The sequence below is a fragment of the Ranitomeya variabilis genome, chromosome 6 (assembly GCF_051348905.1).
Source record: "Ranitomeya variabilis isolate aRanVar5 chromosome 6, aRanVar5.hap1, whole genome shotgun sequence".
Taxonomy (NCBI): Eukaryota; Metazoa; Chordata; class Amphibia; order Anura; family Dendrobatidae; genus Ranitomeya; species Ranitomeya variabilis.
In genome coordinates, this window is record NC_135237.1 from 7318406 (window position 1) to 7345379 (window position 26974).

General features: G+C 48.6%; 1 protein-coding gene across 1 annotated transcript in view; it reads left to right on the plus strand.

Moving 5' to 3' along the window:
- Positions 1-26974, plus strand: part of OBSCN (obscurin, cytoskeletal calmodulin and titin-interacting RhoGEF) — an 860705-nt gene that overhangs the window by 503957 nt on the left and 329774 nt on the right. Inside the window, exons 71-77 of the mRNA XM_077269354.1 lie at positions 13596-13814; positions 15436-15505; positions 17006-17043; positions 17154-17270; positions 17513-17661; positions 20882-21082; positions 21365-21447. Coding sequence (XP_077125469.1) covers positions 13596-13814; positions 15436-15505; positions 17006-17043; positions 17154-17270; positions 17513-17661; positions 20882-21082; positions 21365-21447 — 877 coding nt within the window. The remainder of the gene's footprint in view (positions 1-13595; positions 13815-15435; positions 15506-17005; positions 17044-17153; positions 17271-17512; positions 17662-20881; positions 21083-21364; positions 21448-26974) is intronic.

Here is a 26974-nt window from a genome sequence, read left to right on the forward strand (position 1 = left end):
TCTTGGTCATATCTGTAAGAGATTTGACTATGACTTGAAGTTCTTAATGAACTTACGATAATTAGCAAATTCTCAGAAATTCTGTAAAGCTTTAAGATTAGTAGGTTGTATCAATCAAGGACGTCCTGTACCTTAACGGGTTCAATCTGAAAACCTTAAGAAGAAACCAAATGACCCAAAAACTGAATCTGCTGCACCTCAAATTGACACTTCTCTAGCTTGGCAAACAAATGATTGTCATGGAGAACCTGAAGCACCTGTCAAACATGCTCCTGAGCGCTCCTCACGAGAACCTAAGTAAATCAAGATTTCATCCAAGTATATCACCTCAAATCTACCAAACAAAGAAGAAAAAATTGAATTTATGAAGTTCTGAAACGCTTCTGGAGCACTGGCCAAAATGATCGGCATCACCAAATTTTCAAAGTGACCCTCAGGTGTATTGAAGGCAGTCTTCCACTCATCACCTTGGTGAAGTATAAGGTGTTATGCCCCTCTCAGATCCAGTTTAGAAAACCACTTGGCCCCTAACAGCTGTATACTGTGGGTAACACTTTTCCCTCAGCCTGACCGGCTGTGGGACACTCTCTTACCATCCACACAGGCTAGGGGTAAAACTTTCTGCCTCCCCTGTTATCTCAGGAGCAGTGCTAATCATTAGGCAGCTACCACCAGCCATGCCACAGTCCATTGTGATACCGGTCAGCTGCACGGAACCACCTGCTTCATGATCCCCATCCCTGTTCCTATAACACTTAGCACTTATGCTGGCTCCTTTTAGGGAACCCTCAGCAACATCACCTCGCAGCGTGACGTGGCTGAGTTCTCCTGTACCTCAAAACACATTATCATGGGTTGGCACCCCAAGCCAGGAAAACCCAGACCATCGGTAAGGGACGGCAAGGACCTCCAAGCCCAATGATAGTCAGTGTCTTCCCAGAGATGAGTACTTCAGGGAACACAAACAAAGGGAGGATAAAGGTTCTTTCTGTGCCGGTGTCATTGAGTGCCATATTGACAGTGGCGTCCACAGTAACCGGTCGCAAGTTTTCATGGTAACTCCCAACCGTCCCTCCCTACAAAAAGAAAAGCTGCAGTAGGCCCCTAGGCCTCGAATGTGGGGCTCTTTATCTGCCTCTTCGAGCAGTCAAGGCTGATCAGTTTGATGACAGGTATAGCACTGGTGGGAGTCAGATGAAGGACGGGTGCTAGAAGATGGTGTGGGACCTCCTGAAGATCGGCTGCCAGGGGCATTGGTGGTGGTTGTTGGCTTACACCTTTTCCAGCTAGTGGTGGCTGGCATCTGCACATCAGTTTAGCTTCATAGATATGCGCAATCCATGCTGCCTTAATGGACTTCTTTTGGCTCCTGGTCCATCATGAATTGTCACATCTCCACAGGGCAAAGATTAAGAAACCATCAGGTCCATCAATTCCTCAAAGGCAGTAGCTGACAGTTTTTGGACCCACTGCTTGAAGTTGGTTCTGAGCCCATCCACCACATTACTGTAGCTATCATGAGGTCCACGTTGGACGGTACTTCTTTGTCAGGGCCTTTTTGATGACCTCATGGTACCCATATTGATCTTGAGGGAGAGCGGCCTCGCAGCTCTTGCGTTAAGTATCCTACTTATTTTATAGCAGGCATTTAGGCAGTGTGCAATTGCTATTGCAGAACTGCGGCACCATTACAAGAAAAGTCCTTTTCCGGGCTACGTGCTGTCCTTTCTCTAGTAAAACCACTATTGCCTGCATTCAGTGTAGGAATAGCTGGTGGAGGAGGGATAGTTTTGGAATAGAGGCATATAGGCAGGGTTTATTGCCTTACAATCCTTCTATAGGTATACTGCTGCTGAAACCTAAAAACAAACATCCTTTTCAGGGCTATATATTTTCTTTTCTCTATTAATACTGGAACGTTTGCAGCCATACAGTTGGGAAAATAAGTATTTGATGCACTGCAGATTTTGCAAGTTTTCCCACCTACAAAGAGTGGAGAGATCTGTAATATTTATGGTAGGTACAGTTCACCTGTGAGAGACCGAATCTGAAAGCAAAATCCAGAAAATCACTTTGTATGATTTTTACATAATTAATTTGCATGAAATAAGTATTTGATACAATAAAAAATCAGAACTTAATATTTGGTCGAAAAACCTTTTGTTTGCAATTCCAGAGGTCAGACGTTGCCTGTAGTTCTTGACCAGGTTTGCACACTCTGCAGCAGGGATTATGGCCCCCTCCTACATACAGATCTTCTTCAGATCTTTCAGGTTTCGGCGCTGTCGCTGGGCAACATTCAGTTTCAGCTCCTCCAAAGATTTTCTATTGGGTTCAGGTCTGGAAACTGGCTAGGTCACTCCTGGACCGTGAAATGCTTCTTACAGAGTCACTCCTCAGTTGCCCTGGATGTGTGTTTCGGGTCATTATCATGCTGGAAGGCCCAGCCATGACCCTTCTTCAATGTTTTTACTGAGGGAAGGAGGTTGTTGGCCAAAATCTCACGATACATGACCCCATCCATCCTGTCTTCAGTACAGTGCAGTTGTCCTGTCACCTTTGCAGTAAAGCACGCCCAAAAGTATAATGTTTCCCCCACCATGCTTCACAGTTGGGATGGTGATCTTGGGGTTGTACTCCTTCTTCTTCTTCCTCTAAATATGGCAAGTGGAGTTGATGCCAAAAAGTTCTATTTTTGTCTTATCTGACCACGTAACCTTTTTCCATGCTTCCTCTGAATCATCCAGATGGTAATTTGCGAACTTCAAACTGGCCTGGGCATGTGATGGTGTGAACATGGGGACCTTGCCTGCCTTGCAGGATTTTTATTCATGATGACGTAGTGTGTTATTAATAGTAATGTTTGACACTGTGGTCCCAGCTCTCTTCAGGTCACTGACCAGGTCCTCCCGTTTAGTTCTGGGCTGATTCCTGACCTTTCTCAGAATCATCCTTACCCCACGGGGCGGGATCTTGCATGGGGCCCCATACCAAGGAAGATTGACAGTCATCTTGCGTTTCTTTCATTTTCTAATTATTGCGCCCACAGTTACTGGTTTCTCAACAAGCTGCTTGTCTATTGTCCTGTAGCCCATCCCGGCCTTGTGTAGGTCTGCAATTTTTTTGTCCCTGGTGTCCTTAGACAGCTCTTTGGTCTTGGCCATGGTGGAGATGTTGGAGTGTGATTGAGTGTGTGGACAGGTGTCTTTTATACAGGTAATGAGTTCAAACAGGTGCAATTAGTACAGGTAATGAGTGCAGAGTAGGAGGCTTCTTACAGAAAAACTAACAGGTCAGAGGGCCAGAATTCTTGCCGCTTGGTCAGTGATCAAATACTTATTTCATGCAATGAAATGCAATTATTTAAAAATCATACAATTTGATCGTCTGGTTTTTATTTTTAGATTTTGTCTCTCACAGGTAAAGTGTACCTATGATAAAAATTACAGACCTCTCCATTCATCAGTGTGTCAAATACTTATTTTCCTCACTGCATATTGTATACCTAATTTAAAATGTGCAAGGCGTGCGGTAAGGGACGGGGAAGTGGACGTTCTGCTGATAGAGCATGCTGAGGCCGTGGGCCAAGGGAAACTATGCCTGTTACAGGAGCACAAGAAACTCGCTCATCCACAAGACCCCGCTTCCGGTGGTGCGGGACACCACTCTCAAAGCCACAACAGTGCGAACAGATGGTTGGTTGGATAGCATGCAATGCTTCTAGTATTTTTCCCAGCACCACCCTGTCTTCCACACGGTCCAATCTCATTAGCCAAGAGTCTGACCCACACAATCCTCAACCTGGTCTTCCTTCCTTCCACCACGGCGAGTCTCAGGTGACAAGTGATCCCACACTCGGATACTCCGAGGAGCTCTATATATTTCCATCTATTGATTCTGGCCTATTACCCTGTACGTTTCAAGAGGGACATGAGGAGATCGTGTGTTCAATATTTGAGCAGCCACAGTCAGAAAAGACGATGGTGGGGAACGTCAATTAGTGTTTCAAGAGTTATATGATGATGAGACACAGTTGCCAACAAGTTATGTTAAGTCAAAAAGTCAGGAGGACCAGAGTGCGGAAGTGGAAGAAGAGGTGATGGACAATGAAGTCACTGACCCAACCTGGGAAAGTGCCATGCAGAGCAAGGACAGAAGCGCAGCGGGGAAGGGTGTTGTGAAATTGGATTTTGGGCTCCCCCGGTGGCCACTGGTGGAATTGAACTTGTGTGCATCATCCCCTCTGTTCACCTGTTCCCATCAGGATGTGGGAGTCGCTATTTAACCTTGCTCCTCTGTCACTTCCATGCCGGTCAACATTGTAATCAGAAGCCTTTCTGTGCATGTTCCTGCTTCTAGACAACTCCCAGCTAAGTTGGACTTTTGTCCTTGTTTGTTTTTTGCATTTTGTTCCAGTTCACAGCTGCAGTTTCGTTTCTGTGTCTGGAAAGCTCTTGTGATCTGAAATTGCCACTCTGATGTTATGAGTTAATACTAGAGTCTTAAAGTAATTTCAGGATGGTGTTTTGATAGGGTTTTCAGCTGACCATGAAAGTACCCTTTCTGTCTTCCTGCTATCTAGTAAGCGGACCTCGATTTTGCTAAACCTATTTTCATACTACGTTTGTCATTTTCATCTAAAATCACCGCCAATATATGTGGGGGCCTCTGTCTGCCTTTCGGGGAAATTTCTCTAGAGGTGAGCCAGGACTATATTTTCCTCTGCCAGGATTAGTTAGTCCTCCGGCTGGCGCTGAGCGTCTAGGGATAAAACGCAGGCACGCTACCCGGCTACTGTTAGTTGTGCGGCAGGTTTAGTTCATGGTCAGTTTAAGTTTCCATCCTTCCAAGAGCTAGTTCTTATGTATGCTGGGCTATGTTCTCTTGCCATTGAGAACCATAACAGTTTGACCGGCCCACAAAGGGTTAAATTAATTGGCAGAGAAAGGAGAGAAAAAAGAAGTCTGCTGAAAATTTTTTTTTTTTTTTCCTTCAGTTCTGAGTGTGCTTTCAATTGAATCACTTGTAAGTCTGCCTATATTGCTGCCTTCCTCTCTCTCTCTCCTTCTAATCCTGGAATGGCTCTGTGTTCACCTGTTTAAAATGGATATTCAGAGTTTAGCTGCAGGTTTGAATAATCTCACCACGAAAGTTCAAAATTTACAAGATTTTGTTGTTCATGTTCCTATATCTGAACCTAGAATTCCTTTGCCTGAATTTTTCTCGGGGAATAGATCTTGCTTTCAAAATTTCAAAAATAATTGCAAGTTGTTTTTGTCCCTGAAATCTCGCTCTGCTGGAGATCCTGCACAGCAGGTCAGGATTGTGATTTCCTTGCTCCGGGGCGACCCTCAAGATTGGGCTTTTGCATTGGCTCCAGGGGATCCTGCGTTGCTCAATGTGGATGCGTTTTTTCTGGCCTTGGGGTTGCTTTATGAGGAACCTCATTTAGAGCTTCAGGCGGAAAAAGCCTTGATGTCCCTATCTCAGGGGCAAGATGAAGTTGAAATATACTGCCAAAAATTCCGTAAATGGTCTGTGCTTACTCAGTGGAATGAGTGCGCCCTGGCGGCGAATTTCAGAGAGGGTCTCTCTGATGCCATTAAGGATGTTATGGTGGGGTTCCCTGTGCCTGCGGGTCTGAATGAGTCCATGACAATGGCTATCCAGATCGATAGACGTCTGCGGGAGCGCAAACCTGTGCACCATTTGGCGGTGTCTACTGAGAAGACGCCAGAGAATATGCAATGTGATAGAATTCTGTCCAGAAGCGAACGGCAGAATTTTAGACGAAAAAATGGGTTGTGTTTCTATTGTGGTGATTCAACTCATGTTATATCAGCATGCTCTAAGCGCACTAAGAAGCTTGATAAGTCAGTTTCAATTGGCACTTTTCAGTCTAAGTTTATTCTATCTGTGACCCTGATTTGTTCTTTATCATCTATTACCGCGGACGCCTATGTCGACTCTGGCGCCGCTTTGAGTCTTATGGATTGGTCCTTTGCCAAACGCTGTGGGTATGATTTAGAGCCTCTTGAAACTCCTATACCTCTGAAGGGGATTGACTCCACCCCATTGGCTAGTAATAAACCACAATACTGGACACAAGTAACTATGCGAATTAATCCGGATCATCAGGAGATTATTCGCTTTTTTGTGCTGTATAATCTACATGATGTGTTGGTGCTTGGATTGCCATGGCTGCAATCTCATAACCCAGTCCTTGACTGGAAAGCTATGTCTGTGTTAAGCTGGGGATGTGAGGGGATGATGCACACAAGTTCAATTCCACCAGTGGCCACCGGGGGAGCCCAAAATCCAATTTCACAACAGTACCCCCCCCCTCAAGGAGGGGGCACCGAACCCTCACCAGAACCACCAGGGCGATCAGGATGAGCCCTATGAAAGGCACGGACCAGATCAGAGGCATGAACATCAGAGGCAGTCACCCAAGAATTATCCTTCTGGTGGCCTTCCCTGTCACGAGATGTACGAGGCTTTGTGCAGTCTTGTGACGTTTGTGCTCGGGCCAAGCCTTGTTGTTCTCGGGCTAGTGGATTGTTGTTGCCCTTGCCTATCCCGAAGAGGCCTTGGACGCACATCTCGATGGATTTTATTTCGGATCTTCCTGTTTCTCAGAAGATGTCTGTCATCTGGGTGGTGTGTGACCGTTTCTCTAAGATGGTCCATTTGGTTCCCCTGCCTAAGTTGCCTTCTTCTTCCGAGTTGGTTCCTCTGTTTTTTCAAAATGTGGTTCGTTTGCATGGTATTCCGGAGAATATCGTTTCTGACAGAGGAACCCAATTCGTGTCTAGATTTTGGCGGGCATTCTGTGCTAGGATGGGCATAGATTTGTCTTTCTCGTCTGCTTTCCATCCTCAGACTAATGGCCAGACCGAGCGGACGAATCAGACTTTGGAGACATATTTGAGGTGTTTTGTGTCTGCAGATCAGGATGATTGGGTTGCTTTTTTGCCTTTAGCGGAGTTTGCCCTCAATAATCGGGCCAGCTCTGCCACCTTGGTGTCTCCTTTTTTCTGTAATTCGGGGTTTCATCCTCGATTTTCCTCCGGTCAGGTAGAATCTTCGGATTGTCCTGGAGTGGATGCTGTGGTGGAGAGGTTGCATCAGATTTGGGGGCAGGTAGTGGACAATTTGAAGTTGTCCCAGGAGAAGACTCAGCTTTTTGCCAACCGCCGGCGTCGGGTTGGTCCTCGGCTTTGTGTCGGGGACTTGGTGTGGTTGTCTTCTCGTTTTGTCCCTATGAGGGTTTCTTCTCCTAAGTTTAAGCCTCGGTTCATCGGCCCGTACAAGATATTGGAGATTCTTAACCCTGTGTCCTTCCGTTTGGACCTCCCTGCATCTTTTTCTATTCATAATGTTTTTCATCGGTCATTATTGCGCAGGTATGAGGTACCGGTTGTGCCTTCCGTTGAGCCTCCTGCTCCGGTGTTGGTTGAGGGCGAGTTGGAGTACGTTGTGGAAAAAATCTTGGACTCCCGTGTTTCCAGGCGGAAACTCCAGTATCTGGTCAAATGGAAGGGATACGGTCAGGAGGATAATTCTTGGGTGACTGCCTCTGATGTTCATGCCTCTGATCTGGTCCGTGCCTTTCATAGGGCTCATCCTGATCGCCCTGGTGGTTCTGGTGAGGGTTCGGTGCCCCCTCCTTGAGGGGGGGGTACTGTTGTGAAATTGGATTTTGGGCTCCCCCGGTGGCCACTGGTGGAATTGAACTTGTGTGCATCATCCCCTCTGTTCACCTGTTCCCATCAGGATGTGGGAGTCGCTATTTAACCTTGCTCCTCTGTCACTTCCATGCCGGTCAACATTGTAATCAGAAGCCTTTCTGTGCATGTTCCTGCTGCTAGACAACTCCCAGCTAAGTCGGACTTTTGTCCTTGTTTGTTTTTTGCATTTTGTTCCAGTTCACAGCTGCAGTTTCGTTTCTGTGTCTGGAAAGCTCTTGTGATCTGAAATTGCCACTCTGATGTTATGAGTTAATACTAGAGTCTTAAAGTAATTTCAGGATGGTGTTTTGATAGGGTTTTCAGCTGACCATGAAAGTACCCTTTCTGTCTTCCTGCTATCTAGTAAGCGGACCTCGATTTTGCTAAACCTATTTTCATACTACGTTTGTCATTTTCATCTAAAATCACCGCCAATATATGTGGGGGCCTCTGTCTGCCTTTCGGGGAAATTTCTCTAGAGGTGAGCCAGGACTGTATTTTCCTCTGCCAGGATTAGTTAGTCCTCCGGCTGGCGCTGAGCGTCTAGGGATAAAACGCAGGCACGCTACCCGGCTATTGTTAGTTGTGCGGCAGGTTTAGTTCATGGTCAGTTTAAGTTTCCATCCTTCCAAGAGCTAGTTCTTATGTATGCTGGGCTATGTTCTCTTGCCATTGAGAACCATAACAGAAGGGATTCGCAGCACTGCAACAGCAGGCAGGCACAGTGTGGTGGTCAGAGGGAGTAGGCGGGCAACTGTTCCCCAGAGTACCTACACACGGCAAGTTCCCAGGCCAAGGGTTAGGCGTTACCCAGTCTGGCACTTTTTTAAATAAAGTGAGGTCGACCAAAAAATGGTCATTTGCAACCTGTGCTGTTCCAAGATCTGCAGGGGCTTGACCACTATCAGCCTGACCGCCACCACCATGATCAGGCACATGTCGTCGAAGTACCCGACTAGGTGGGACGAATGCTTGGGCCCACAATCAGTGTGTTTGTGTTTAACACCACTGCCTTTTCCCCTTTGCTATGTGCTTTCCAATCCCCTCTCCAAGACACAGGCGTGGATGCTTCCTGCAATGCACCTGTTGTTGCACATTGACAAGCACCATCAGCCACCTTGTCCAATTACTTGTTCCAGAGCCGTGTTCAGCTGTCCCTATCGCAGGTCTTGGAATGCAAGCATAACTATCCAAATACCCACCCGCAAACTCAAACACTAAATGGGCACATTGCCAGACTGCTTGCCCTGGAAATGTTGTTGTTTAAACTTGTGGACAATGAGGCTTTCCACAACCTCATGGCCGCAGCCGTCCCTGGGTATTAGGTCCCCAGCTGCCAGTATTTTTGTGTGCCACCCCTGCCTTACACTAACATGTGTCCCATAACATCACCGATGCCATGACCTACTCAGTTAATGGGAAGGTCCACTTAATGACCGAAACGTGGACAAGCGCTTGTGGCCAGGGACGCTACATTTCCCTGAAAGCACACTGGGTGAACCTTGTGGAGGCCGGAACCAAGCTGCACCCAGGGACGGCATACGTGCTACTAATGCCGAGGATTATGGCTCCTAATTCCATCAGGGTTTCCTCCACCTCCTATACCAGTTCCTGCACCTTTTCCTCCTCATCCTCCATTTTCAAATCGCCATCTCGAAACACTTCATCCATATCAGTCGCAAGCTGGAAGCACTGCAGCACTGCCTCGGTCAAGTGGCAACAGGCTCTGCTGAAACTAATTTGTTTAGGTGGCAAACAGCACACCGAAGCAGAGTTGTGGAAATGTATAACAGACCAGACAGATCTGTGGCTCTAGCCGCTGAACCTTCAACCAGGCATGGCCGTGTGTGGTAATGGCCACAACCAGGTGGCGGCTTTGAAGCTTGTCAACCTTGCACACGTACCATGCCTGGCCCACATGCTCAACATGGTGGTTCAACGGCTTCTGACAACCTATCCAGGATTAACTGAGCTACTTGTGATTGTACGCCACATTTGTTCCAATTTGTGCATGTCAAGTACAGCTGCCACTGGTCTGTCAGTGCTGCAGTAGCGCTTGCAAGTGCCAGCTCACCAACTGGTGTGCGACGTGACCTCGCTATGGAACTCCACAGTGCACTTGTTGGTAAGGCTTTATGAGCAGCAGAGGGCAGTAGTTTTATACCAGCTATAACAGTATTCTGGTAATCCTCCACACATAACAGCTGATGAGAGGGCATGGATGTCTGACATCTGTGAGGATTTACAAAACTCTGAGTAATCAATCAAGATGGTGAGCAGGGACGTTGCCATAATCAGCATGACCTTCCCACTTTTGTGTCTACTCAAACTCTCTCTGCTCACAATAAAAGAGGAAGCTTTGCATGTGGACCAGGTGGAGATGGAGGAAGAAAGTACACAGGGTGAGAATACCCAGCCTAGCCTCATCTCATCTTGATCCCATCTGTTCAGAGTGGATGGCCTGAAGAGGAGGAGAAGGAAAGGGAGGAGGAGGAGATGGAGAGTCATCCGCCTGGTGGAAACAGGGAAGTCTTGCATGTTGGGAGTCTCGCACACATGGCAGAATTTGTCTTGCTGCCTTTTGCACGACCCTCGCATTACATGCATTTTGGTCACCACTGACTACTGGATATTCACCCTTTTCAACCTAAGCTACAAGGAGAACTTTCCATCTCTTTCCTGTGGTGGAGAGGGTTAGTAAAATGGTGCAATACCAAAAAGCTCTAGTAGAACAATTACTGTAGTACAAAAATTTCCATCTGACAACGCTGGCCTCAGAGGTCATAGTTCTTTGGGCAACCAAGGAGGAGAGTTGAGGGAGACACACATTAGGTCCAGCAGAGGCAGGAGAACGCTATCAAAGCTCTGGGACAGTTTCATTAGACCCTTCCAGCTCCCAGGCCCTGTTGTGCAGGGTAGTTTGACGAGGAAAAGTTTTGGAAGATGGTGAAGGAGTTATCTAGTCGATCGTACTAGGACCTCCAAGCTGGACACGTGCCATGCATGGTCGCTCTATGCTTGGAGGTGCGGGCCTGCCCTGCTGTTAGCAATTTGACAGAGCGGGTTTTTAGTGGCATCGGGGGCATAATATTCAATTGAAAATGCTGACAGGCTGACTCTTATCAAAATGAACAAGGGCTTAACTGGCCCAGATTTCTCAACTCCACCGGAAGACAGCAATGAAACATAAAGCCAATTCAAATGTTCCTTTTTTCGGTGTATTGTCATACACCCCTTCCTACCCAATAAAGAGTTTTGGGCTCATGCTTTTTCTTTTCCTTTTTGTCCACCATATGAACAGGGTCATCATGTGGCACTTACTCATAAGTTTGAGGGTAAACAGGCGGCTCTCGATCATTATTTTTAGAGGGTAAATGGGCATCCCCCACTCAAATTTTCAAAGGGTCATCATGCGACCCTCGCTCTTAATTTTTACAGGATGTTTGAGTCCTACCTCTACAATTCTCTTACATGTATACCCCCAGTCGTAAATGTTTTCCAGTCCTTGCAATTATTGAATAGGCTTTACCAGTCTAGGAGTCCCACTCCTTAAAAATGGGAAAAGTGTTTTCTGAGACCATCCTCTACGTCTCTTCGGGGGTATATTGCAGTGCCTCCTTCTAATTTTTGGCAGCCCTTGCACTTCGTGCATAGGCTTTATGAGTCTAGGAATCCCACTACCTAACAATTTGATCAGAATGTGTTCAAAGAACAGAACAGTTCTTGCATTGTCCGCATAGGCTTTGTGAGTCTCGGAGTCGCTCCTTCATAAATTAAACAGGATGTGTCTGACCATGTCACACACCACAGCCCAGATAAGGCAGTAAAATGTTAAAATGACATCTACTGGTGACTACTGGTGGGTGCAGTTTTATTTTCCCCTCTGTGTCATCTACTGTAGTCATAGGCTGCAGGGAAATACGGTGAGAGATGGCCGGCTATTAAGGCCATTAAGAGATGGAGGAGGCGGGTTTTTTTTCTCTTCTTAATTTTGCCTGATATACAAATCATTATACAGGAAGGAAGGTTTCCTAACATTTTTTCCTTGAAAGTTCATTTTTTCTTCGGTTTTGTATATTTCATTGTCAGTCTGTAAAAGTGGAGTAACACTGACAACATTGTTCCCAGCAGCGACCTGGGAGTCAGGGATGTGCCCAGGCGTCTTCCCTATGGTGTTCCCATTCCATTTCAGTGATTTTCCTGCCCATCCCCCCAGCCTTCCTGTTAGGGTTTCTCTGAAAAATGCTCGGGTTTCCCATTGATTTCCATTATAGACACTAACCGAGTCAAGCCCATCCGTGCGTCCGACCTGCTTGATTCGAGATCCGAGCACTCAATCATTTTAGGGCTCGCTTATCACTAGCTGCCACCACCAATCACTTTACCGGCCAATTGAACGCCTGTTACATGTAGCATATGGCTTCAGGGGTGCGGTTTACAGAGCAAGAGGAGGGAAGTTATTACATTTTATATATCTAACCACTTCACCCTCGGGTCATTTTCCGTTTTTGTATTTGTTTCTGCTCACCTTCTTCCCAGAGCCATAACTTTAATATTTTTCCGTCAGTATGGCCGAGTGAGGGCTTGTTTTTTGCAGGACGACTTGTACTTTCGAATGACTCCATTGGTTTTACCATATAGTGTACTGGAAAACGGGAAAGAAATTCCAAGTCATTACGAGTTTGCAGATACCAAACATGTATAGGTTATTTTTTATTTAAGTGGTGAAAAGAAAAATCTGCAAAAAAAAAGGCACCATTTTCCGAGAACCACAACGTCTCCATTTTTGGGAATTTTGGGCCAGGTGGGGGCTTATTTTTTGCATGCCGAGCTGACGTTTTTATCAATACCATTTTGAGATAGATATGATGTTTTGACTGTCTGTTATTGCATTTTATTACAATGTTGTGGCGACCAAAAAATGTAATTCTGGAGTTTTTAATTTTTTTTCTCATTACGCCGTTTACCGATCGGGTTAATTCTTTTTATAATTTGATAGATCGGGCGATTCCGAAAGCGGAAATACCAAATATGTGCATTTTTTATATTTTTCTATTGTTTTATTTTGAATGGCTCATAAGAGGGTGATCTGAACTTTTAGTTTTTAGAAATAAATTCAAAAACTTTTTTTTATACTTTCTACTGTCTTCAGTAGTCTCCGTGGGAGGCTAGGAGCTGCGCTCATCTGAGCCCCTGTGTTACACATAGTGCTGCTCTGTGTAGCAGAAATGCTCATAGCAGATCGGCTATGACAACCACAGCGGTCTCCTGCAGACCCTGGGTTGTCATGCCAACTCACCGGCGCCCAGCGATCATGTGACAGGGGCGCCGATGGGCGTGGTTTGTGACGCGCTTCCAGCACGTACATGCTAAATGCTGCTGTCAGAGAGTGACATCGGCATCTAACATGTTAACAGCCGTGGCTGGATCAGGTTCTTCCCACGGCTGTTATAGGCACATGTCAGCTGATGAAATTAGCTGACGTGCAGGAAAAGTTGCCTGGAGGATAAGACATGATGTAACAGCAGAATAGTGACCGCAGCTCTGGAGATGCCTGGAGGATAAGACATGATGTAACAGCAGAATAGTGACTGCAGCTCTGGAGGTGACTCGAGGAATAAACACAATGTAACAGCAGAATAATGACTGCAGCTCTGGAGGTGAGTGGAGGATAAGACACGATGTAACAGCAGAATAGTGATCGCCGCTCTGGAGGTGACTGGAGGATAATACATGAAGTGACAGCAGAATAGTGACCGCAGCTCTGGAGGTGACTGGAGGATAAGACATGAAGTAACAGCAGAATAGTGAATGCAGCTCTGGAGGTGACTGGAGGATACGTCATAATGTGGTTTGTGTATTCAGGGTCCCCGACTCCATCGGTCACTTGGTTGAAGGAAGAATCCCCGGAGGACGTTCTCTGGATTAAGCCGGAGACCCCGGGTTACAAGATGGCCAGCTCCAATCTTCACCACAGCCTCATCCTCCTGGACGTGGGCACCGAGTTCTCTGGGACCTACACCTGCATCGCCACCAATAAAGTGGGGCAGTCCATCTGCAGTGCCAGTGTCCAGGTCCTAGAGGGTAAATGTGCAGTGGGTCACTGGAGGGGAAGGTGCCAGTCACTGGGGGAAGAGGAAGGTGCCAGGCACCAGGAGGTGGGGAAGGTGCCAGTTACTAGGCGGAAGGGGTAGGGAAAGGTGCCAGTCACTGGGGGGGAAGAGGAAGGTGCCAGTCACTGGGGGAAGGGGAAGGTGTCAGCCACTGGGGGAAGGGGTAGGGAAAGGTGCCAGTCACTGAGGGAAGAGGAAGGTGCCAGTCACTAAGGGGAAGGTGCCTATCACTGGGGGAAGGGGAAGGTGCCAGTCACTGGGGGAAGGGGAAGGTGCCAGTCACCAGGAGGTGGGGAAGGTGCCAGTCACTAGGGGGAATGGGGTAGGGAAAGGTGCCAGTCACTGAGGGAAGAGGAAGGTGCCAGTCACTAAGGGGAAGGTGCCTATCACTGGGGGAAGGGGAAGGTGCCAGTCACTGGGGGAAGGGGAAGGTGCCAGTCACCAGGAGGTGGGGAAGGTGCCAGTCACTAGGGGGAATGGGGTAGGGAAAGATGCCAGTCACTAGGGGGAAGGGGAAGGTGCCAGTCACCAGGAGGTGGGGAAGGTGCCAGTCACTAGGGGGAATGGGGTAGGGAAAGGTGCCAGTCACTAGGGGGAAGGGGAAGGTGCCAGTCACTGGGGGAAGAGGAAGGTGCCAGTAACTAGGGGGAAGGCGTAGGGAAAGGTGCCAGTCACTGGGGGAAGAGGAAGGTGCCAGTCACTGGGGGAAGGGGAAGATGCCAGTCACTGGGGGCAGGGGAAGGTGCCAGTCACTAGGGGCAAGGGGAAAGTGCCTGTCAGTGGGGGAAGGGGAAGGTGCCTGTCACTGGGGGAAGGGGAAGGTGCCAGTCACTAGGGGGAAGGGGAAGGTGCCTGTCACTGGGGGAAGGGGAAAGTGCCTGTCAGTGGGGGAAGGGGAAGGTGCCTGTCACTGGGGGAAGGGGAAGGTGCCAGTCACTAGGGGGAAGGGGAAGGTGCCTGTCACTGGGGGAAGGGGAAAGTGCCTGTCAGTGGGGGAAGGGGAAGGTGCCTGTCACTGGGGGAAGGGGAAGGTGCCAGTCACTAGGGGGAAGGGGAAGATGCCAGTCACCAGGAGGTGGGGAGGTGCCAGTCACTAGGGGGAATGGGGTAGGGAAAGGTGCCAGTCACTGGGGGGAAGGGGAAGGTGCCAGTCACTAGGGGGAAGGGGAAGGTACCAGTCACTGGGGGAAAGGGAAGGTGCCAGTCACCAGGAGGTGGGGAAGGTGCCAGTCACTAGGGGGAAGGGGAAGGTGCCAGTCACTGGGGGAAGGGGAAGGTGCCAGTCACCAGGAGGTGGGGAAGGTGCCAGTCACTAGGGGGAATGGGGTAGGGAAAGGTGCCAGTCACTAGGGGGAAGGGGAAGGTGCCAGTCACTGGGGGGAGGGGAAGGTTCCAGCCACTGGGGGGAGATGGAGGTGCAAATCACTTGGGGGGAGGTGCCAGTCACTGGGGGGAGGGGGAGGTGCCAGTCACTGGGGGGAGGGGGAGGTGCCAGTCACTGGGGGGAGGGGGAGGTGCCAGTCACTGGGGGGAGGGGGAGGTGCCAGTCACTGGTGGAGGACTGGTAGATGAATTTCATTCTTTTGTTACAGAGAAGGATGCACAAATCCTGGCAGAAGCGGACAAGATCGTGAAGGATGTATTGAGGTCATCTGTGCCAACGTGAGTGCACCCCCATCACACGGCTCTGTAGTGCCGGACCCCCTAATCATACTGCTGTGTAGTAACAGACTTCCATTGCAAGGCTCTGTAGTACAGGATTCCCCAATCATCCTGTTCTGTAGTTCTGGCCCCCCATTTTAAGGCTCTTTAGTACCGGACCCCCATCATATGGATCTGTAGTACTTGACTCTCCATCACACTGCTGTGTATTACTGGACCTCACATCATCCAGCACTGTGGTTCGGGGGCTTCTGTGGGGGCCGAATACATAATTATCTTCCGAATTAGCAAAGCACCTGACAATGAGGATCATCCGGGGGTCTCTGACCAACACAAGCCCCATTATTGTCACCGTTCCCATTCAGGTTATAATATCTTATTGTCCTCTTCTCTTTTTTTATTGTGCAGATATCGTGGGGGCTGAGGAGTGGTCCCAGTGTTCAGCCTCTGCAGGGCACCCCTCCTCTCTCCCTGTGGTGCAGCGTTGCCCCCTATCTCTGGGTGCCGCTCCTCTCTGCCCTCCCTCCCTGTGGTGCAGTGTTTCCCCCTGTCTCTGGGCGCCGCTTCTCCTTCCCCATGGTGCAGTGTTGCCCCCTACCTGTGGGAGCGTGTTCCCCCTCCTCGTGGTGCAGTGTTGCCCCCTATCTCCGGGCGCCGCTCCTCTCTGCCCTCCCTCCCTGTGGTGCAGCGTTTCCCTTTTCTCTAGGCACCGCTTCTCCTTCCCCATGGTGCAGTGTTACCCCCTACCTGCGGGAGCGTGGTCCCCCTCCCCGTGGTGCAGCGTTGACCCCCCATCTCTGGGCGCCGCTCCTCTCTGCCCTTCCTCCCTGTGGTGCAGCGTTTCCCCCTATCTCTAGGCACCGCTTCTCCTTTCCCATGGTGCAGTGTTGCCCCCTACTTGCGGGAGCGTGTTCCCCCTCCTCGTGGTGCAGTTTTGCCCCCTATCTCCGGGCGCTGCTCCTCTCTGCCCTCCCTCCCTGTGGTGCAGCGTTTCCCCCTATCTCTAGGCACCGCTTCTCCTTTCCCATGGTGCAGTGTTGCCCCCTACTTGCGGGAGCGTGTTCCCACTCCTCGTGGTGCAGTGTTGCCCCCTATCTCCGGGCGCCGCTCCTCTCTGCCCTCCCTCCCTCCCTGTGGTGCAGCGTTTCCCCCCATCTCTGGGTGCCGCTTCTCCTTCCCCATGGTGCAGTGTTGCCCCCTACCTGCGGGAGCGTGGTCCCCCTCCTCGTGGTGCAGTGTTGCCCCCTATCTCCGGGCACCGCTCCTCTCTGCCCTCCCTCCCTGTGGTGCAGCGTTTCCCCCCATCTCTGGGCGCCGCTTCTCCTTCCCCATGGTGCAGTGTTGCCCCCTATTTGCGGGAGCGTGGTCCCCCTCCCCGTGGTGCAGCAATGACCCCCCATCTCTGGGCGCCGCTCCTCTCTGCCCCCCCTCCCCGTGGTGCAGCGTTGACCCCCCATCTCTGGGCGCTCCCCCTCGTCATTGACTCTCATTGTTTTGCAGGGCGATCGGGGTCCCGGAGCAGCTGCCGGAGGCTGACGGTGAGTGTCCGGTAATGGCGGTGTGCTCTAGGGCCCAGTGATGCCTACGCCCGCCATGTTTCCCAACTACCGTTTGATGTTTGGATTAACTCTTTGTGCTGATCCCACAGGCGAATCCAGGACAGCGCAGAAGCCGCAGATTTCATTAATGGACGTCGGGACAGAGGAGTTTTTCCAGAAACTGACGTCACAAATCACAGAAATGGTCTCTGCGAAAATTAGCCAAGGTACAGATCAATAGTGGGTGTCCGAGGGGCAGCTGCATGGCCGTCTGCTGTTCTGGGGTCCCTAGATGGTGGCCCCAACATTGAATATGTCCAGAACCCTGCAGGCTACAATGGTTAGCCATGGCAAAGTGCCAGAGGGGCTGCAGACCAGCCGCGAATCGGGCCAGGATGGGGTCGGCCTCGCTCATATCCTGGAAGTTTGGAGACCGTTCCTCAGGGTTCTGCTCTCTGTTTCCTGTCAGCTTCGCTTCGTGTGCCTGGGATGCCCGGGTTGGATAGTGATGATGAGACCAAGACGCCATCTGCCTCCCCGCGACACGGCAGGTCCCGGCCATCCTCCATCGCTGTGGAATCCTCTTCTGAGTCGGAGGATGGAGACTCCAGGGGAGAGGTGAGAGCTGGGGAGGGTCAGTGCCCCCTATATTTTGACACCCCGGGGGTGGGTCAGTGCCCTTTACATCTGGACACCTGCGAGGGAGTCAGTTGCCCCTATATCTAGACTCATCTGGGAGAGTCAGTGTGCCTTATATCTGCATACATTTGGGGGGTTAATGTCTCCTATATATGGACTCCTCTGGGGAGGTGTCAGTGCCCCCTTTATCTGGACTCCTCTAGGGAGGGGTCAGTGCCCTCTATATCTGGACTCCTCTGGTGAGGGGTCGGTGCTTCCGTTGTCTGGACAACCTTGGGGAAATCAGTGCCCTCTATATCTGGATACCTCCAGGGAAATCAGTGCCCCCATATCTGGATTTCTCTGGGGGGTCAGTGCCCCCTATATCTGGATACTTCCAGGGAAATTAGTGCCCCCTATATCTGGATACCTCTGGGGGAGTCAGTGCCCCATATATCTGGACACCTACGGGGGAGTCAGTGTCCCCTATAACTGGACTTCTCCAGGGGGATAATTGCCCCCTATATCAGGACCCCTCCAGGGGGAGTCAGTGCCCCCATACCTGGACACCTTCGGTTGAGTCAGTGCCCCCTATACCTGGACACCTCCGGGTAGTTAGTGCCCCCTATACCTAGACACCTCCAGAGGGATCAGTGCCCCCCTATACCTGGACACCTCCAGGGGGATCAGTGCCCCCTATGTCTGGACACCTCCAGGGGGATCAGTGCCCCCTATGTCTGGACGCCTCTAGGGGGATCAGTGCCCCTTGTCACAGTTCTACACCTCAGGGTGTCTGGGATGCAATTATCAACAGCTCGGCCGTACAATCTGGTACAGGGGTGTGCTGAAGCTGTCAGTACTGTGATTGACAGCTTGGCCATCCAATATGGTACAGAGGCGTGCTGAGTTGTCAATGTGTTGATTGACAGCTCGACTATCCAATCTGAGACTGTGAGGCATCGGCTGTCTCATGTGTTCATTATTCCACTAAATGGCCATGCTTCTTAACTGAGCTGAATTTCCAAGACCACTGCCAGACGTACATTCATCTTGTGAGGTTTGTGCTGTGCTCTCTGTGCCTTGAGTTCTATTTGCTTGATCTGTTGCCTGACCTTGGACTTCGTTCTGACTACCCGCCTGTTTAATCCCTTCAGCTCTGATCCATTACCCTCCCGGTACTCTGACCTCGGAATGTTACCTGATTACGCTTTTGTCTCTTCCTTCTGTTTATGACGTACCCTCCTGGCTTCTGACCTCAGAACGTTACTTGACTACGCTTTTGTCTCTTCCTTCTGTTTATGATGTACCCTCCTGGCTTCTGACCTCGGAACGTTACTTGACTACGCTTTTGTCTCTTCCTTCTGTTTATGACGTACCCTCCTGGCTTCTGACCTCGGAACGATACCTGACTACGCTTTTGTCTCTTCCTTCTGTTTATGACGTACCCTCCTGGCTTCTGACCTCGGAACGTTACTTGACTACGCTTTTGTCTCTTCCTTCTGTTTATGACGTACCCTCCTGGCTTCTGACCTCGGAAGGTTACCTGATTACGCTTTTGTCTCTTCCTTCTGTTTATGATGTACCCTCCTGGCTTCTGACCTCGGAACGATACCTGACTACGCTTTTGTCTCTTCCTTCTGTTTATGACGTACCCTCCTGGCTTCTGACCTCAGAACGTTACTTGACTACGCTTTTGTCTCTTCCTTCTGTTTATGATGTACCCTCCTGGCTTCTGACCTCGGAACGTTACTTGACTACGCTTTTGTCTCTTCCTTCTGTTTATGACGTACCCTCCTGGCTTCTGACCTCGGAACGATACCTGACTACGCTTTTGTCTCTTCCTTCTGTTTATGACGTACCCTCCTGGCTTCTGACCTCGGAACGTTACTTGACTACGCTTTTGTCTCTTCCTTCTGTTTATGATGTACCCTCCTGGCTTCTGACCTCAGAACGTTACTTGACTACGCTTTTGTCTCTTCCTTCTGTTTATGACGTACCCTCCTGGCTTCTGACCTCGGAACGATACCTGACTACGCTTTTGTCTCTTCCTTCTGTTTATGACGTACCCTCCTGGCTTCTGACCTCGGAACGTTACTTGACTACGCTTTTGTCTCTTACTTCTGTTTATGATGTACCCTCCTGGCTTCTGACCTCAGAACGTTACTTGACTACGCTTTTGTCTCTTCCTTCTGTTTATGATGTACCCTCCTGGCTTCTGACCTCAGAACGTTACTTGACTACGCTTTTGTCTCTTCCTTCTATTTATGACGTACCCTCCTGGCTTCTGACCTCAGAACGTTACTTGACTACGCTTTTGTCTCTTCCTTCTGTTTATGATGTACCCTCCTGGCTTCTGACCTCGGAACGTTACTTGACTACGCTTTTATCTCTTCCTTCTGTTTATGACGTACCCTCCTGGCTTCTGACCTCGGAAGGTTACCTGATTACGCTTTTGTCTCTTCCTTCTGTTTATGATGTACCCTCCTGGCTTCTGACCTCGGAACGATACCTGACTACGCTTTTGTCTCTTCCTTCTGTTTATGACGTACCCTCCTGGCTTCTGACCTCGGAACGATACCTGACTACGCTTTTGTCTCTTCCTTCTGTTTATGACGTACCCTCCTGGCTTCTGACCTCAGAACGTTACTTGACTACGCTTTTGTCTCTTCCTTCTGTTTATGACGTACCCTCCTGGCTTCTGACCTCGGAAGGTTACCTGATTACGCTTTTATCTCTTCCTTCTGTTTATGATGTACCCTCCTGGCTTCTGACCTCGGAACGATACCTGACTACGCTTTTGTCTCTTCCTTCTGTTTATGACGTACCCTCCTGGCTTCTGACCTCGGAACGATACCTGACTACGCTTTTGTCTCTTCCTTCTGTTTATGACGTACCCTCCTGGCTTCTGACCTCGGAACGTTACTTGACTACGCTTTTGTCTCTGCCTTCTGTTTATGCCATACCCTCTTGGCTTCTGACCTCGGAACGTTACCTGACTACGCTTTTGTCTCTGCCTTCTGTTTATGACATACCCTCTTTGCTTCTGACCTTGGACTCCCTGACCACTCTGACTCTTGGCTTGGCCATGAGAAGTGAGTAGCGTCACACCCCCTATACCTGGACACCTCCAGGAGGTTCAGTGCCCCCTATATCTGGACTCCCCCTTACCGTTTCCCGTGGTCCTCCCACCCATGTGACCTGGTGACTTCTGCGTTCACAGATCTTTGACATCTACATGGCGACAGCGGATTACAACCCTATAGCGGGCGATAAGGAGGCGGTCACCTTGAAGGAGGGGCAATACGTGGAGGTCCTGGACTCTGCACATCCGCTCAAGTGGCTTGTCCGAACTAAACCCACTAAGTTCAGTGCCTCCCGCCAGGGTTGGGTGTCGCCCGCCTACCTGGACAAGCGGCTGAAGGTGAGGGTCACATAACCCCGCACGTGGTGGGGGAGGGGCGGAGTCTGTCACCAGATGATAAGTGTCTACAGTGTGGACGGTAGGGGACCACCACGGGGTGCGGCTTATCAGGAAGTCTTTTATAGCTGACCATATAAGGCCCTGCACATGGCGGCCATGCACTTAGGGTGGTCTCTGGTTCTGCTGTTAGGACAGACCCCCAACATCAGTCAGTTAGAGTGACTCCCCATGGTTCTCGCTCCAGTCCTATAGGTTTGGTTATGCCCTTTTTTTTCTTTCTAGTTGTCACCGGAGTGGGGGGCAGGAGACGTTGTGGAATATCCAGGAGAGGCTGTGTCCGAAGAAGAATACAAGAAGAGGCTCAGGTAACAGAAATCCAACCCTGATGACATCACCGAGGTCATCAGCAATTCTAGTGATGTCACTGGGTTATCTGGGCACAGCCCACAGTAAAATATACACAAACATAATACACATAACAAACACCCACAGTGCCTATATATACCGATCACCAATATTAATGTATAGAACAATCAAACAAACCCCAAATTCCATAGATAAATATAAAATCCATGCTTTGTTTATCCTGTGTTGAGCAAATCCGAATCCTGTATCAACGTTGTCATGGAGAGCTTCAGCCAATCAGTGTGAGCCTGTCCAGGTCTCAGGAAACCAACGGGCTCAGTAGGAAAAAACGGCGCTAAAAAAGAAGCAGCCTATCCGCACATTTCCTATATAATGGCGCAATATCTATAACCAATCCAGCATCCCCTTACAACAGATGTACCTGCATCATAACCGTGCGTCCACACCGTTTTGTAACCACCGAGACACTGATCCAATCAGGGACCACAGCGTGCGAACGCCGGCGCGCCTCAAGCCAGACGAGGCCGCATCACATGACCGCAATGAGGCCACGCCCAGCTCCGGCGCATACCTACATCACACAGCAGCGGTCCCATGTGATCGCCGCTCGAGTTGGTTGCCCAGGTAACATTGGTAAATAGCAAGGACTTCCGATGAGTTGCTGATCCTCCCAACAAGCACAGCGTGCGAACGCCGGCGCGCCTCAAGCCAGACGAGGCCGCATCACATGACCGCAATGAGACCACGCCCAGCTCCGGCGCATACCTACATCACACAGCAGCGGTCCCATGTGATCGCCGCTCGAGTTGGTCACCCAGGTAACATTTGTAAATAGCAAGGACTTCCGATGAGTTGCTGATCCTCCCAACAAGCACAGCGTGTGAGCGCAGGCGCGCCTCAAGCCAGACGAGGCCACATCACATGACCGCAATGAGGCCACGCCCAGCTCCGGCGCATACCTACGTCACACAGCAGCGGTCCCATGTGATCGCCATTCGGATCCATCTCCCAAGTTGCATGGATAGACATAAAGGGTTACCATCACAAACAGGGATATAGCAACCTAAAACAAAAACCATATGGGACAGTCGGAAGACAGTCGGCAGATAATATGTGGAATCGATTCCATAATATTTTATATTAATTCTGATCATAATTCCAACTCTTAGAATACCATTATCCATCCATCCACCGACTGTCACATCAATTACCTATATAAAAAGACAAAAAAGCATTATTGATAAAAACAGAAACAGTGTATTACAAACAACATAACCGATGACTGCACTTTCCTTAAGGGAGAAAATTATAATTGCGGGGTACATAAATGTAGATTAAAATCCATATTTAAACCCCTGGGTGGTAAACAATCCAGGGTATAGATCCATCTCATCTCCTTCTTTTTCAGTATCTGTAATCTATCCTCACCTCTCCTCAGGGTTGGAACACTGTCTATAACGCTAAATCTCAGTTGGTTTACCGAATGTTTACTCTCCAAAAAATGTTTAGGAATTGGTAATTCAGTGAGAGCCGTCCTGATGGTGCTCTTGTGCTTGCTAATACGGGCCCTCACCTCCATAGTGGTCTCACCAACATAGGTTAAACCACACGGGCACGTAATCATATACACAACATAACTTGATGTACACGTAGATCTTTCTTTCAAGAAGATTTTTTTACCAGTCAGGGGATGACAGAAGAAATCTCCTTTCAGCATGTTGTTGCAGCAAGCACACCCCAGACATGGAAAATTTCCATTCCTGGGTGCGCTCAAAGTCTGCTGAATTGAAATTTTTGACGTGCCAATATCAGATTTAACCAGTCTGTCACCCAAATTCCGTCCCCTCCTAAACGACATCATAGGGTAAGATTTAAAACCAAAAACAGACGGTAACCCACGTTGTAGAAAGGTCCAATGCTTTTTTAAGATCCTACCGATATCATTACTCGCTGAGTTGTAAGTTGATACAAAAGGAATACGTTCACAGGACCTACCCAAAGGGGTCTTTTTGCGAATACTCTCACGTGAGGAATTCCGGGCCTTAGTCCTAAATCTATCTACTCCTGCCTTCGGATATCCTCTCGCTAGAAATTTAGAGCTCATATCCTCTAGCCACTGATCTATTCGACTACCATCTGACACTATTCTACGAACCCTAAGCAACTGGCTCCATGGTAGTGAATCCATCATCCTTCTAGGGTGATTGCTGTCAAACAACAACAAGCTGTTTCTATCAGTATCCTTCACAAAGATGTCAGTTTTCAATCTATCACCATCCTTATATACCAAAGTATCCAGAAATTGTATGTTAGTAGTCGAATGTGTCAATGTAAATTGCAACTCTAGGTATACCCCATTAAGGACCCTCTGGAAATCCATTAGTTTATCAAAATTGTCCTCCCATATCATAAAGATATCATCAATATAGCGCCACCAGGCTCTGACGTGGCGCCAGAGGATGGACTTGTGTTGTGAATTTGGATTCTGGGCTCCCCCGGTGGCTACTGGTGGAATTGAACTTGTGACATCATCTTCCCTGTTCACCTGTTCTGATTAGATCTGGGTGTCGCTATATAACCTGGCTTCTCTGTTAGATGCTTGCCGGTCAACAATGTTATCAGAAGCCTCTCTGTGCTTGTTCCTGCTCCCAGACATCTACTAGATAAGTTGGACATTCGTCCATGTTTTGTTTTTGTATTTTGGTTCCAGTTCACAGCTGCAGTTTCGTTACTGTGTCTGGAAAGCTCTTGTTGATCAGGAATTGCCACTCTGGTATTATGAGTTAATGCCAGAGTCCTAAAGTAATTTCTGGATGTGTTTTGTTAGGGTTTTCTACTGACCATGAAAGTATGCTTTCTGTCTTCTGCTATCTAGAAAGCGGACCTCAAATTTGCTAAAACTATTTTCCTGCTGCGTTTGTTGTTTCATCTCATATCACCGCCAATATATGTGGGGGGCTTCTGTCTCCTTTTTGGGCATTTCTCTAGAGGTGAGTCAGGTCTTATATTTCCCTCTGCTAGCATTATTTAGTTCTCCGGCCGGCGCTGGGCATATAGGGATAAAAAGTAGGACATGCTACCTGGCTACTTCTAGATGATGCGGTAGGTTTAGTTCATGGTCAGTACAGTTACATCTTCCAAGAGCTTGTTCCTATTGAGGCTTATGCTAGTTCTCTGGCCATGGAGATCATGACAGTTTGACCGGCCCACTAAAGGGTTAAAATCCTTGGCTGAGAAAGGAGAGAAATAAGAAGTCTGCTGAGAATTTTTTTTTTTTTTTCTCTAGTTGTGAGTGTGCTCTTAATTGGATCACTTGCCAGTCTGTCTATGCTGCAGTCTTTCTTTTTTTTCTCTCTCCTTCTAATCTTTGAATGGCTCTATGTTCACCTGTCTATAATGGATCTACAGAGTGTAACTGCAGGTTTGAATAATCTCGCCACGAAAGTACAAAGTTTGCAAGATTTTGTTGTTCATGCTCCGGTATCAGAGCCGAGAATTCCTTTGCCGGAATTCTTCTCAGGGAATAGATCTAGCTTTCAGAATTTTAGAAATAATTGTAAGTTATTTTTGTCCCTGAAATCTCGTTCTGCTGGAGACCCTGCACAGCAGGTTGGGATTGTGATTTCCTTGCTCCGCGGCGACCCTCAAGATTGGGCTTTTGCATTGGCACCAGGGGATCCTGCGTTGCGCAATGTGGATGCGTTTTTTCTGGCCTTGGGCTTGCTTTATGAGGAACCTCATTTGGAACTTCAGGCAGAAAAAACTTTGATGTCCCTATCGCAGGGGCAAGATGAAGCTGAAATTTACTGCCAAAGATTCCGTAAATGGTCTGTGCTTACTCAGTGGAATGAGTGCGCCTTGGCGGCTACTTTCAGAGAGGGTCTTTCTGATGCCATTAAGGATGTTATGGTGGGGTTCCCTGTGCCTGCAAGTCTGAATGAGTCCATGACAATGGCCATTCAGATCGATAGGCGTCTGCGGGAGCGCAAACCAGTGCACCATCTGGCGGTGTCCACTGAGAAGACGCCAGAAAACATGCAGTGTGATAGAATTCTGTCCAGAAGCGAGCGGCAGAATTTTAGACGGAAAAATGGGTTGTGTTTCTATTGTGGGGATTCTACTCATGTTATATCAGCATGCTCTAAGCGTACTAAAAAGCTTGATAAATCCGTTCCCATTGGCACTTTACAGTCTAAATTTATTTTGTCTGTGACCCTGATTTGCTCTTTGTCATCTATTACTACGGACGCCTATATCGACTCTGGCGCCGCGTTGAGTCTTATGGATTGGTCCTTTGCCAATCGTTGTGGGTATGATTTAGAGCCTTTGGAGACTCTTATTCCTCTGAAGGGGATTGACTCCACCCCATTGGCTAACAATAAACCACAATACTGGACACAAGTGACTATGTGTATTAATCCGGATCACCAGGAGACTATTCGTTTTCTGGTGCTGTATAATCTACATGATGATTTGGTGCTGGGATTGCCATGGCTGCAGTCTCACAACCCAGTCCTTGACTGGAGAGCTATGTCTGTGTTGAGCTGGGGATGTAAGGGGACTCATGGGGACGTACCTTTGGTGTCCATTTCATCATCTATTCCCTCTGAAATCCCTGAGTTCCTGTCTGATTATCGTGACGTCTTTGAAGAACCCAAGCTGGGTTCATTACCTCCGCACCGGGAGTGCGATTGTGCTATAGATTTAATTCCGGGTAGTAAATACCCAAAGGGTCGTTTATTTAATCTGTCTGTGCCTGAACATACTGCTATGCGAGAATATATAAAGGAGTCCTTGGAAAAGGGACATATTCGTCCATCGTCATCTCCCTTAGGAGCCGGTTTTTTCTTTGTGTCTAAAAAAGACGGCTCTTTGAGACCATGTATTGATTATCGGCTTTTGAATAAAATCACGGTTAAATATCAATACCCATTGCCGTTGCTGACTGATTTGTTTGCTCGCATAAAGGGGGCCAAGTGGTTCTCTAAGATTGATCTCCGTGGGGCGTATAATTTGGTGCGGATCAGGCAGGGGGATGAGTGGAAAACCGCATTTAATACGCCCGAGGGCCACTTTGAGTATTTGGTGATGCCTTTTGGTCTTTCTAATGCCCCTTCAGTCTTCCAGTCCTTTATGCATGATATTTTCCGCGATTTTTTGGATAAATTTATGATAGTGTATCTGGATGATATTCTGATTTTTTCGGATGACTGGGACTCTCATGTCCGGCAAGTTAAGGGGGTTTTTCAGGTTTTGCGGTCTAATTCTCTGTGTGTCAAGGGTTCTAAGTGCGTTTTTGGGGTTCAGAGAATTTCCTTTTTGGGATATATTTTTTCTCCCTCTTCCATTGAGATGGATCCTGTCAAGGTTCAAGCTATTTGTGATTGGACGCAGCCCTCTTCTCTTAAAAGTCTTCAGAAATTTTTGGGCTTTGCCAACTTTTATCGTCGATTTATTTCTGGTTTTTCGGATGTCGTTAAGCCATTGACCGATTTGACTAGACAGGGTGCTGATGTTGCTAATTGG